This window comes from Sinohyriopsis cumingii, chromosome 10 (assembly GCF_028554795.1).
Source record: "Sinohyriopsis cumingii isolate HCF-2022 chromosome 10, ASM2855479v2, whole genome shotgun sequence".
Taxonomy (NCBI): Eukaryota; Metazoa; Mollusca; class Bivalvia; order Unionida; family Unionidae; genus Sinohyriopsis; species Sinohyriopsis cumingii.
Genome location: NC_142970.1, coordinates 99,757,589 through 99,770,338, shown reverse-complemented (window position 1 = coordinate 99,770,338; position 12,750 = coordinate 99,757,589). Strand labels below are relative to the sequence as shown.

Below are 12,750 nucleotides of genomic sequence, written 5' to 3'. Positions count from 1 at the left end.
TAACATAAGACGACTTTTAGCTAAGATCTCATGTATATATCGATACTTGTTAACAAAAAGAAGTAACATATATATTTTAGATAGCGACAGTTGCAGCCACGGCTGATGTCTTGCCACCGTAGGAGTTCGAATGGTACAACCTTGAACTCAAAATTCCAGATTGGGGGATTATATATCCGCGCAGGTCACAGAAAGAATGCTGCCTGGATATATTTTTGGTAAATGCATTTTTAACTTCCATCCCTTCATCATGATATAGTAATTTGTTACGGTGTGTAAGATATCTAAACAGCAATCAATGGACGTCTTCAACATTGCATTTATATTGAGAGACTTCACGACAAATTAGAGGAATAAGAATTGTTGGTATTATCATCATCAAATGTCTGATACGAGTCAACATAAACGTCAGTTGATCGAGGTAAATCATACAGGTCAATAACTGTTGTTATTGTACTTCACAAACAACACATTTTCGACTCAGAAACGATAAAAGCGCACATGTACTCATAGATTTGTGAAAAAAAATGCCGACAGCGAAAGGATTATAGTGGTTATATTATTATTTAAATATAGCACAACAACATAGCACAGGGCTAACTAAATGATAAACCTAATGATGTCTTGAATGTGCAGAGACATACATGTCTTGAAATCAATAAAGATCATGGAAGAATGTTCACACCATGCCTGATAATGGAGTGAAGAAACAAAAAGTACTCACAATCCTAATTCTACATAAAACTGGCAATGTTCAATGAAATAAAACAAAGAAGGATTATTTCTATCGTCTGCTGCCTTCAAAGAACCCGTCTTCATTAATGAAGGAAAATAAACGAGTTAACCGAAACAAAAGCTAACTTACTAATACAAGCAAAGCGCAGGTGTAAAAACTAAAATAACGCTAGTTCAAACAATCCTTCCTATAATACCTGACGTAGCTGGTAAAGGTGTAGTTGCCTCTGTTGTTGTAATACCGGTGGTTGTGGGAGGTTTAGACGTAGGTGTTGCTGTTCCACGTTCTTTTAGTCCAAGATCCACAGCGCATATTGATAACATGATACACACACACAAGAACACAGATAAGTGCAGGACGAACACAAAGCCGGTGCAGTTGATGGCAGGTGCAGATGAAGAACAATGTATACAATATGATATGTTGAAAGTGCCTCATATATATATATATATATATATATATATATATATATGTATGTATATATATATATATATATATATATATATATATATATATATATATATATATATATATATATATATATATATATATAAATGGACAGTAGAAAATGTATTAAAAAATGATACTAGAAGAATCGCAAGAAACGAAGCAGAATTGTCATTTTTTTACCTCAAATTTTTACATGTATAACATAAATTATTGTGTATCTCTGAATTCCTGTTTAAGAATTATGCCTTTGGTGAAATCCCATAAGTCTTATCGTACGTGACTTTTTTCGTTTAGTATTTATTATTTTGTCACTGCAAAGTAATACTCACTTAAAAGCTGGACTTGCATTGATTTTTACCTTATGCCATGTACGACATAGCGTGGTAGTATCAGAGGTTTCAATAGTTAACACGTCCTGATGTCTAAAACACGTAAGTAGTAACTGTACAACAATTATCCAAATCAATAATATCGACAAGTGTAGTTTTTGTTTTGCATACTTTCGTAGAAATAAATCATCAACAATTAACACTCAACCTGTTTTATGATTGGTAAATAGCCTGGGAAATGACTGCTAATTATTTTCCGACTCCTTCGTGTTTCAAAATTACTTAATATTTCCAATTTGGTTGTCATTCTCTACCGCAAACGATCGATATATGACACCTAAATATCATTTAGCTATTGCACAATTACTTTTTAATCATTATAGCAATTCATTTCTAATTGCATGTTAAATTATATTGTTTTACGATCTTAAAAAATCCGTAAATATGATAAATAAATACCTGGAAATTTACTCACCGAGACAGATTGATGTGAATATTTTGTTTTCAAGTCCTACTAACTCATCAAACTCTTGAATAGAAAAACTGTTCTCTTGAGCTGGTTCAGACGCTATGGCATCAAGTTCTTTACTGTCGGTTAAACCGATACCAATGGCATATATGTGAATACCAATTGCACGTGCTTGTACTGCCTCAGGAATTGTTCGTCTAGCATTGATGTTCGAAATTCCATCAGTAACTATAATTGCCACATTATCTACATCAGGACGATCTCCGTTGGCTACAGTGAACATCACTGTTCTCATTGTCCTTAAACCATCAGCAGTGTTGGTGCTACCATATATGTAGGGAATTTTATCTATAGCTGCAAATAAATCTGTCTTTCTCGAATAACGGTTAAGATGGAATTGAATGGCCACATCAGTGCTGTAAATCACCACACCAACACGAACGCTTCCCGAGTCAATATCAGCGTTTCCAAGGAAGTCTTTGCAAAAGGTAAGCATCTTTTTGTAATTTGCTTCTGTCACACTAGTAGACGCATCAAGAATGAAAACGATGTCCACTTTTGCCAGACCGCAAGCTAAAAAAAATGTAGAATTAGTTTACAGAAGTCTCGATAATGCAGACTATCGCTTTATGAAATTCATGCGAAAAAAAAGTACACATAGACGAAGGCATTGTTTGATTATATTAATTTAAAACACAATGAACGATATATTTCCATCTGGTATGGATATTTGAAAAACGAAATACATATATGCATAAAAGAAATATATCTCTATATATATATATATATATATATATATATATATATATATATATATATATATATATATATATATATATATATATATATATATATATATATATACATACATACTGTAAGCTCACACTACGATAACGATATTTGTAGGACGTAGGTTCATACTGATATCGTGTCGGCAATATTTTGTACAGTACCAAAAAAGTTGACATTTAGATATATATAATAAGTAAGGACACAGCATGTTGCATAAAATGGAGTATTGTATAAATCTGAATAATTATTTTAAAATTAGACTTGATACCTTTATCAACATTAAAATCTCTGGCCTGAAACCTGGTTAGCAACATTTAAGAACATGATTCAGGATTTACTTTCGTAGGTATGTATGTATGTATGTATGTATGTATTTATGTATGTATATATGTATGCATGCATGTATGTATGTTTTCATGCATGTATGATTATCTCTTTTTCTATGTACCTGTTTAACTGTTTTAGTATTTCTTTATTTGCATACATATATTGTTTAATTATTCTCATCTTAGAATGAGATTTTACTATGCAAAAGTAGTAGTAGGTAAGTGCCCTTTTGAGACCATATTTTACAAAAGGCCTAAAGAGAACGAACACAACTACGAAAACACGCAGTGGAACGACCAAAACGATAACAAATCAGCAAGGGTACAAACCCAATTTGAACTTTGTTTCTGACGTATGCATTAGAGCTGTTAAAGTATCGATCTTAGCTCTTCCTAACACCAGTCAAAGATCAAGAGTGTTGTGCAGACTAAAATGTTTGGTTATACTGTACCGAATAGTTAACTCCAGCAACGTAGATTATGCGTGCCTTTAATTATCAAAACAAACTCGAAATTGCTAAGGTCACGTTTCCCCCAACAGTCACACTTACTAAAAAGGAATCGAATAATTGTTTGCGGACGACAAGATTAATAGTAAGTATTATTTTAATATTGTATTATAGCTGTGGTGTATTACTTTTCCTCTTTAACAATATATATATATAAAGAGAGAGATAGATATATATATAGATAAACCACATACATTAGACTTAACAGGGCATTTAAAGTGTTGGTATATAGCAAATACATAGACCAATACAATTAGTTTATCAAATTGTGATACGTCCTCGGTGCAATAATACGAATATATACACATTCTTTCAACTGCAGGTCGATAGATCAGTGTAGAATTTCTACTCATTCATCAATCATAAATAACATATGAAAATAACGATAAAACGTATTAAGAGTCCCTGTTCTCTAAAAGAAATTGAAATGGTACACAATTACATCGGAATTCATCAGTTTCATATTCCCCTCTCCCCTTTCTTGCGTAAGGGACAAAAAAGCGAAAACTAAAGAGAGAGAAAAATATATGGCGCTGGACGAAAACATTAAAACCGAACTTGGACCAAGTAATCTACAGTAATCTCGTTCGTCGTAACGATATGTTTACGCTTTCCTAGGGACTCATATACAGTGTTCCTAATATAAATTATACATAGTTGCACGCAGGATAACATCTACGCTTGGTAAACTTGCAGGAAATTGTGTTATATCAAACACAAGTTCGGACATATATTAGTGGTATTTGGTTACGCGATGCTTTATAATTACCAGCCGGATGGCAACGCTGATAAAATGTACCACGTGAAGCGACAGTTATCGGTATCTTTTTACCTTAATAACTACCCACTTCAGAAGATAAGGCATTGCTGGAATATAACTGAAACTGCGACACAGCATGTATGGGGAATTTCAAAGATCATGTTCAACAGATGCACATAGCGTCCATTTTCATAAACGTTTCTCATACCAACAACATTTCCACGACGGATTTCATCTTAATCTCGTCGCTTGTCAGCATTACAAGTGCGTGCTGGCAAAATAATGTGCACGTGAGTGTTGTGTTACTGACACGTGACGTGATAAAATCTGCATCAAGAAATTATCACGTTTTCATACTACGTTGCGTCTCATCGAGATGATTCATGAAATCGTATTTTCCAGCAGTTGCACAGCATGATAACAAGTTCTGTACTTGTCACGAATAACCGCAATATAGTCTTCAAATTAGCTTTGAAGTGTTTTCACGCTGCTTTGTTATAATATCAACCCATATGATGTTATACCCGCACTATCTCCTGATTTTGTCTGGGCAAACAATGCTTTCAAATACCGAACGAAGTCCTTAAACAGTTATGTATTCGATTGATTTAACAATGTTAGACATTTTAGCCGCGTGAGGGAGCTTACTTTTTCTCATACACATATGTCACAAAGTCCCCAGACTGTCTATTTAGCAGCTGACATGTTATGCAAATGATATGTGTTTAATGAAGATATTATTTCTCGTTGTAGTCCTCGTACTTCTAACACCACGATAATTAGCCATGTAGGCTTGACGAGAACCACTACTAACGCATAGGTTATCGTATGATTTTCTCCGTCGCAGCATGTCAAGAACGGAGAATGTTCACTATGACATTCTTAAGTGCTTGTTTGTGAGCTCTAAGTTATTCATCACTATAATTTATTTAACCCATATCAGTCTTGCCCATCCTGAGATATGGACGTTTATTTCTTCTGTATTCCACTGGTATACAAATAGTAGCATTATATGACTGATTATTATCGTAATCCCGTTAGTGTCATCATCTGATGTGAGTCGCCTGTCCGTTTGACATTACTGGTTTAAATACATTTAGCGGTTTATTAATTTATCCCGCAGTTGTCTGTTTGTTTCCTTAAAGATAATCGGTTTGTTAAAACATATATTATTGCAAAGCCGGTCTCAATATAGCACTTACCTACTACTAACGAATAACTAACAGCGGATAGAGCATCCTTACTAAATCGCATGTGTTCGTCTTAGTCAACAAGAACCCATCTTTCTTCAAACTTTTTTAATGAGATTTTTATTTCAATTGATTTTATATTCAATAATTCTTTTTCAATTCATCCATTTCTGCATATGCAAAATTTAAGCATCTCTTCCGTCGTTAATATTTAAATCCATGAATAGTTCAATCTTACTTCCAGTCCAAAATATTGAATATCTGTGAATTTGGATTAGATGAAAAATGAGTGACAACGGAAATAATATTTCTTCTTCAGCAAAACTCATGAATTAAATTAAGTTGAAATACATCATCTGTAACGACAATATACACACATGCTTGTATAAAACGTACTGTATTTTAGTTTCAGAAAGTAAGGCAAATGAATACATAACAAGATAGGTAAGTGAGTAAGAAAATATTAATTCATCAATCAAAAGATGATGTATCTATTGCCGTGCTGAATTGTTACCAGCCTGATAGGTTGGACTTTCAGCTGATGGCATGGGTTAGAGTATTATATCTCAAGAGATTTTTTATATTTTGTGGGGAAAAATAAAAATTTTTAGAAAGGAATAAACACTATTATGAACATGCTGTCTATTCAAATACATGTTACGCAGCAAACAGGCATCGTTGTAACAAAATGTCAATGCTTGGAACTGCATATGTACAGAATGTTCAGAAAATAAAGAACCATCAAGATTAGTATCAAACATGCGAATAACAATCTTTCACACTGATAGCAGCGCTTTTTGCATCTCTAAATATACTGGATTTATAAGCTAGTGGGAGGAAGCTTTCCATTCTGTGGCATAGCAGCTGGCGATGATATGTATGCAGTCAGGCGCAACGTTTCATTCCAAGCATCAAATCTCTGGAAATTGCATGCGAAAACGTTGCGCACTTACCCACTAATTTTTTTGTTGTGGATTCTATTGTCGTTGTTGATTGAGTTGTTGACGGAGTTGTTGATGGAGTTGTTGATGTCGTACGCGTAGTGATCATTGTTGTTGTTGTTGTTGTAGGTAAAGTTGTCGTTGTTGATGGAGTTCTCGTGGTTGTTACTGGCGCAGGCGCAGATGTTTTCTCTGAACCCAATATATAACCATCATAAAAAGACGACACAATGACAAACAATGTTCTGCAGCTAGTAGAGTAATGGAATGTGCGACAAATGTTAAAAGGACGAGTACACTATGTACAACTGTAAACATTCTCTTACCATATTGGCGCCATCATAGATGTACTGTTTTGAAGTGGATGCATTCAAGTTTGCATAGACTAACTCTTTAGTGTTAAATATCTTGATATGCGAACAGCAAGTCCTGATGTTATGGTCTTAAAAAACGAGTTCGCATTGCAACCTAGATGTTCATAAATTATATGCATGTTTACACTATTTTTAATGACCTCAAAGGTTTAGAAATGACACGCAATTGACATATATTAGTGCGTGAACTGTACGTCCAAGCTATCAATAAATATTAATAACTTAATTGGTTTACCTTGGGGTGTAGGCGTCAATGATACAACTGCAAAAGTACAAATAATGCATTAATTAATCATGGTGTATATATATATATATATATATATATATATATATATATATATATATATATATATATATATATATATATATATATATATATATATACCTTCTATCGGGCGCATACATAATTCTTAATATGACATTCAGATCTTAGCAAATGCACATGCATCAGTAAGCATGAAGTTTTATTTTACGATCTTTGCTGTCTTATCAGTCGTGTTGGAAACTGTATCGCATATAAATAAAAAACGGGTATTAAAGTGAGGGTTTGTTTTCAATAATATTATCAAAATAGCTTTTTAGACCTAGCGAACATTACTTCGTCTCAATATCTGAATCATTATACTTTCCCTGAAAATGTTATAATAAGGTTGTACAACTAAGCTAATATTACCATAGTATTAAACATATTGCATTTGTTATACCTTACGTATGGCGTATGATAGTATGGTAAATATACAGCGAAACGCAGTACTATTCCAAATATAAAGCGAACCAAACTCCACCAAAATCATATAACGGAAATATATTGGGTAGATTAAAATGTCGCAGTAGTCAAAGATAATTAGAGCAGAAATACAAATTCAAGTCAAATCCGGTCCAAATTTAAATTGATTTGGATGAGTTTGGGTTCCAAGCTTTATATAACTCCAAATATATCTTACCAGGACAGATTGAGGAGAAAATTTTGACAGCCAGTCCCGCAAGTTCATTGAAATCGTCGACAGCAAAACTGTTCTCCCGTGCAGGTGGAGTAGCAATGGCATCAAGCTCCTTGGTGTCACTCAGACCTATCCCTATAGCATAAATATGGATTCCAGCTGCGCGGGCTTGTTCCGCCTCGGGAATTGTTCTCCTTGCGTTGATATTAGAAATACCGTCGGTCATAACCAGTGCAATGTTGCCTACGTCAGGTCGGTCCCCGTTGGCCTGTGTGAACATTTGTGTCCGCATGGTTTTAAGTCCATCGGCGGTATTGGTGCTACCATAAATATACGGTATTTTATCTATGGCCTGGAAAACAGCGGCCTTAGTTGAATATCGGTTTAGATGGAACTGGATCTGAACGTCCGTGCTGTAAATAACGACGCCTACTCTGACACTACCCGAATCGATGTCTGCATCTTTGAGGAAGTCCTTGCAGAATGAGAGCATCTTTTTATAATTAGGTTCTGTCACACTTGTTGATGCATCCAAAACGATAATAAGATCCACCTTTGCTAGGCCGCATGCTAGAAAATTTGAACATAATAAATAAGGAAGGCACGGAACAACTTTTTCATGCTTAGAAAGCAAACTAGGGAATTACTGAAATTTTAAATCTAAGAAAGGAATGATTTGACAGCCTCTTAATATAAATTATCCAAAAGACTTTTAATATAAAGCGGTCTCTTCAAATTGTAAACTTCAATAGTTCACTACTGTTCACACAGTAGTAAAATTAGCAAAATATTATAATGATCCGTTTTCGAATAATTCGTATATATGTCCTTCAAGGAACACCAGTTCATACCAGTAGCAATATATCATTGTCGCATCAGTTAATAAGTGCAGTCATCCATTATCTGCGGGCCAATAGAATCAAGTTAGCAACAATAATTTTATGTATAATAGAAGGTAAATGATGATCCAAAAACGCAATACCTTTTCATGAAACTTTGGAATCATTTTGAATGTGACAAGTGTCTATCATTTTTACTCTAATGCTTAATTCTTTGTGCAACATTGTCAGCAATATAATCAAATTACCTAAATGTATTTCTGTATCCGATAACTTGTGACACACGGCTCACAATGATTGCCCAAACTTACACGAAAATAAGACACAGCAGAACTTCTTATCCAAATTTATGATGCTGATGAGTAGTTTCCAGTTACTATTTCATGTGTTTCTATTCCATGATATTCGAGAAAAAGACAATTTGTTTGGCTATTTTATTAACCACAAAACATAAACTCAACATATTTCCTAAAATAAGAGACGTTATCATATGTACCAACCATGTATATAAATTATTCAAAAACGTGGAAAATCATACGACATTTCAATGACATATTACCTGCCGCCGCTGTTGGAGGTGGCTTTGTTGTCGTTGTTGACGTCCTCAACGGTGTTGTTGTAGTAGTTAACGTGGTTGTTCTCGCCGTGGTTGTTGATTTGGTCGTTGCAGGCGGTGAACGTGTAGTAGTAGCTGAAGATAAATAAACAAGAAGAAAGGAAAGGCTTTAAGCGGGTAGCGTCAGACTTACTTGAAGGATCGGGAGTAAGAGACGGTTCTGAAATACGGTAGGAAAGAATTAATTTGTTTCGATAGTTTCCTATGTTATCAGACATTCTTCTTCTTACAGAATGTCTTCGTTACAGCTATTTTGTTTGGGAGGGTTGAGGAGTATCGTTCTTTTTCTAAATTTCATTTTACTAATGTCTTTCATTCATATACCTTACAATTTCAGCCAAGACAATGAATGCTTATACAGATTGCAAAGAATACATTAAAAGCGGGTTTATGGATTATGTTGATAATAAACACAGGAAATCTTGAAGACTTGCATTTCGTAACAATGTAATGTGTTCTCTTAAATTTCATAGAAGACAGGAAGGAATAGATCAAACGAAACGTTCATTGGCAATGTATTCTAAGAGTATAGAGGAAACCAATAAATCAGCTAAGCGACTATGAAAAACTGGGTCTCTTTAATAAAGTAAAACGCAAAGCAATAAAGGAATGATGAAAAGTTAATATGTACTCTATGAAAGTTCAGACAACTGCGAACATCCATACATTGTTTTTATTTCTAGATTGTGTAATAGCTTACAGTTTTACACTTCATAAAGCACACAAAATAGCGTGAACTATGTCTTTTATACATTGTGCAGTAAAAGGTGTCTACTTCAATGCAGGGATATTATATTCATTCAAATATTTGTAACTACATTAATCTTAATTTTGGTCTCCGATGGACAGGTATCGGTTAGTATTTTGAAAACTGAGCTAAAAAACTGAGCGCAAAATGCTCACAATAAAGACCATTCGAAACTCACATTTGATGAAGATATTATGAATAAAGAACGATTATGTGGGAAAACAAAATGTGCTCAAACTTAGGTCATTGATTAGAAACATGCTTGTAGTACAACTATATGGCAGGTGAGCATAATAATGGATATTAGGTTGCATTTAAAATTAAAGCTAAAAACAATTAAATGGAACTCAAGTAAGATAAAGCCTTCCAAAAGAAAACATAAACGCGTAAAAGGAGTAAATGAAAAAAGTGAAAGGTAAAGATTTTATATTTATGCATATGGTACATAAAATAATAAAAAGGTGCAATCCATGTATCAGTTGAAATGTAAAGCCTTAAAAATAATGGTCACACTTTTGTCGTATAAACCTCAAGTCTCTCAAAACGTCCAAACGTTTCTTTCAGTGTAAAAAGAGAATTCAAAACGATGACACCGTTAGATTTTATTTCGCAATGTATTGGTCAATTGGATGGCATTTATTCCTTACTACCTTTACCCAACGCCAATAACATATTTAAGAACTAATTATTTGTTTTTCTACGTGTTACAATTTTTGATCTATGATCTTGAATTGTAAAGTAGGCAGTAACAATAAACATATAAAATATAAAAGCCTACAATGATAGAAGTTTATCATCCCTTTACGCCGATGATTGAGGCAGCCTTTTATTCCGCTAAGCAGCCTCTTTTCCACCATCCAGGGCACAGTTTTACTACCATTTCTGTGGCTACATGTGCTGTTTAAAGTCGAATAATTTATGCATTTCACCCTTGTTTTATCTTGCCTAACTCCTTTCTTTTCATACTCCTCTCTGGCCATGGTGTGTAACATGTCATACGAACTATTCTTCCGACTTTTATACCTGCCAATTCTCATACCATTTAATTGTAACATACATACCAACAACACCTACGACAAATATAGCACCAACTACAATTGCTTTATCTACCACAACAAACGTATCAACGGTTCCTGGTAAAATATGCTTTTGTTTGTGTATGCTTCTTTTGCTTGTATGTTTAATATTCATCATTACCACCTTCATTAATACACCTGTCAAATTACCTCAGTTAATAACAATATGACTTTTACTTTCAATATTTGTGCTCTCTATGTAGTTAGTGCCTAGGTCAAATTAAAACACGATTACAATTGGAATAAATGCCATCCAATTGACCAATGATCGATTATAAAATCTCTAAATTGAAATACGGTCATCAAAATGAAGACGAAATAAGGCTCTATTTAAAACTGACAGCACTTACCTGGGCAGACAGACGAAAAGATCTTCTCAGCTAATCCTGCAAGTTCATCAAACTCCTTAACAGAAAAGCTATTTTCAGATGCAGGGGGAGACGCCATTGCATTTAATTCCTTGGTATCACTCAGGCCTATGCCTATTGCATAAATATGGATTCCGGCTGCGCGGGCTTGTTCTGCTTCAGGAATGGTTCTCCTTGCGTTAATGTTAGAAATACCGTCAGTGATAATCATTGCAATGTTGTTTACATCTGGACGGTCCCCATTGGTTGGTGTGAACATTTTTGTTCGCATGGTGTTAAGACCATCTGCAGTATTAGTACTACCATAAATGTACGGTATTTTGTCTATGGCATCGAACACTGCTGTTTTAGTAGAATATCTGTTCAAATGGAATTGAATTTGAACATCTGTGCTATAAATAACGATGCCCACTCGAACGCTGCCCGAATCGATGTCTGCATCTTTAAGAAAGTCCTTACAAAAAGCCAACATTTTTTTATAATTTGGCTCTGAAACACTGGTTGAGGCATCCAATATAATAACAAGGTCCACCTTTGCCAATCCGCACGCTGTATAAAGAAGCATACAAAGTAAATAAACTAAAAAAGTGAGGATTAATAAAGCATAGTTTAAAGTCTTTTATAACTCAATTATTATCAGATTTATGACTTAGAGATGCTTCTGAAAAGAAACGAAATAGGAGAGTAGATTACAATTACTTCAAAAGTTGTTTATGTAGGAATGACGCTCTAATGTTTACTACAGGATGATTACTGTTAGAAAATATTACATCACTTGATTGTGTGGAATCAATATTAACATTATATTGCAGTAACTCGTTTTAACAACGAATTTTACCTTAAGTTCTTCTAATTTATTATTCTATTTTATTTTATACGTAGCGTGTTAATCAATTTGCTTACTCTGAGGATTTCGTAATGGCAACGTTACGACGGTTCTTGGTTTCGAGGTGTTCACTGAAACAAATTGAATTAGGGAATCTAAAAACGTGTAGACTGCTTCGATCATAACAATGCTCTACGCTACTTTCATTTCGAAAACCACAAAATGCGGAACTTAGTTTTTATGAAATTCATTGACTTCAAAACGTACTAAATTAAATATTCAAAAGCATAAAGCAAATTAATAAACCAAAGCTTTGCTAGATATATGGTGATAGGAAGTATGTATGCGACGTAAAATCAGCACTTAAGTACAATTAAATCAGAAACAGTTGTACGGTACACAAACATGCATTCGAGTTTGATCTGAAATTCTGCTCCACATTCCTTAACAACATATACTA

The 12,750-nt window shown here is 34.1% G+C and overlaps 1 protein-coding gene across 1 annotated transcript in view; it reads right to left on the bottom strand.

The window, feature by feature from the left end:
• LOC149790718 (uncharacterized) overlaps nucleotides 1–12,750 on the bottom strand; it is a 395,180-nt gene that overhangs the window by 46,582 nt on the left and 335,848 nt on the right. Inside the window, exons 30-37 of the mRNA XM_089973252.1 lie at nucleotides 12,368–12,421; nucleotides 11,447–12,013; nucleotides 9,216–9,347; nucleotides 7,821–8,387; nucleotides 7,112–7,138; nucleotides 6,515–6,694; nucleotides 1,991–2,557; nucleotides 933–1,022 (exon numbers count right to left, since the gene is read on the bottom strand). Of these exons, the coding sequence (XP_089829378.1) occupies nucleotides 933–1,022; nucleotides 1,991–2,557; nucleotides 6,515–6,694; nucleotides 7,112–7,138; nucleotides 7,821–8,387; nucleotides 9,216–9,347; nucleotides 11,447–12,013; nucleotides 12,368–12,421 (2,184 nt within the window). The remainder of the gene's footprint in view (nucleotides 1–932; nucleotides 1,023–1,990; nucleotides 2,558–6,514; nucleotides 6,695–7,111; nucleotides 7,139–7,820; nucleotides 8,388–9,215; nucleotides 9,348–11,446; nucleotides 12,014–12,367; nucleotides 12,422–12,750) is intronic.